This window comes from Eimeria mitis, genomic scaffold, assembly GCF_000499745.2.
Source record: "Eimeria mitis Houghton genomic scaffold, Emh_scaff1369, whole genome shotgun sequence".
Classification (NCBI taxonomy): domain Eukaryota; phylum Apicomplexa; class Conoidasida; order Eucoccidiorida; family Eimeriidae; genus Eimeria; species Eimeria mitis.
Window position 1 is genome coordinate 10,316 of NW_013568940.1, and position 813 is coordinate 11,128.

The 813-nt window shown below is 32.2% G+C and overlaps 1 protein-coding gene across 1 annotated transcript in view; it reads right to left on the reverse strand.

The window, feature by feature from the left end:
• EMH_0035510 (Valyl-tRNAsynthetase, mitochondrial, related, related) overlaps positions 1-447 on the reverse strand; it is a gene marked incomplete at both ends in the record, with an annotated part of 922 nt that extends 475 nt beyond the window's left edge. The window contains 2 exons of the mRNA XM_013494979.1: positions 7-156; positions 355-447. Of these exons, the coding sequence (XP_013350433.1) occupies positions 7-156; positions 355-447 (243 nt within the window). The remainder of the gene's footprint in view (positions 1-6; positions 157-354) is intronic.
• Between the last annotated feature and the right edge of the window lie 366 nt (positions 448-813).

Genomic DNA, 813 nt, shown 5'->3' on the forward strand with positions numbered 1-813 from the left:
GCATACCTTGCAAAGTAGATTAGTTTGTTTTTTTTTGAGTTTATCGAGTGTTTGTGCGACATTGACGCCATCACCAATAGAAAGAAAAATCGATAAATTTGGAGAAACAACATCGGCGATGCATCCGGCTGGCGGCTGTTGCGTGATGACTTGAACCTGAAACATATACGGGGGTAAACCGGGCGAAAAGAGCTCGTATTTCGCGTGTTTCTCATGAATAAAATTCGTTTTTTTTTTGTTTTCTGTATTTATTTTTTAAAAATAATCACTTACATCCTTTAATTTCCCCAAAATAGCCATCGTTGCCGCTGTATCCCGAAAAAATTCAACTTGCTTTCTCAACCCCTCTCGCACCAACACGAAACCTTGCGGTTTCACCTTTGGTGGTATTTCAAGCGCCGCCAGCAACGAGCGGAAATGGCCAACAATTTGCTGAACTTGTTGCATATTCGCCTGAAAATAAATAAAATAAAAAAAAAATAAACTAATATATAAATTTTTTTTCGTTTTTTTCAAAGAAATAACGCAAACTCATAGAGGATACAACACCATTCAACTCACTAGTGCGTGCAAGCAGAGTAAAAAGTAAAAATTAATTTCTTTCTGTATTTCTATATTTGTGTATTATATGTTTTATTTTTTTATTATAAGGCTCATTCATCTACTATTTCAATCCATAATAATAATCATCCTGTTCACGCATTTATTCTTATTCCTTTATTACTCCATCGACGCAGTAAAACTACCACAATATATATATATATATATATATATATATATATATATATATATATATATATATATATATATATA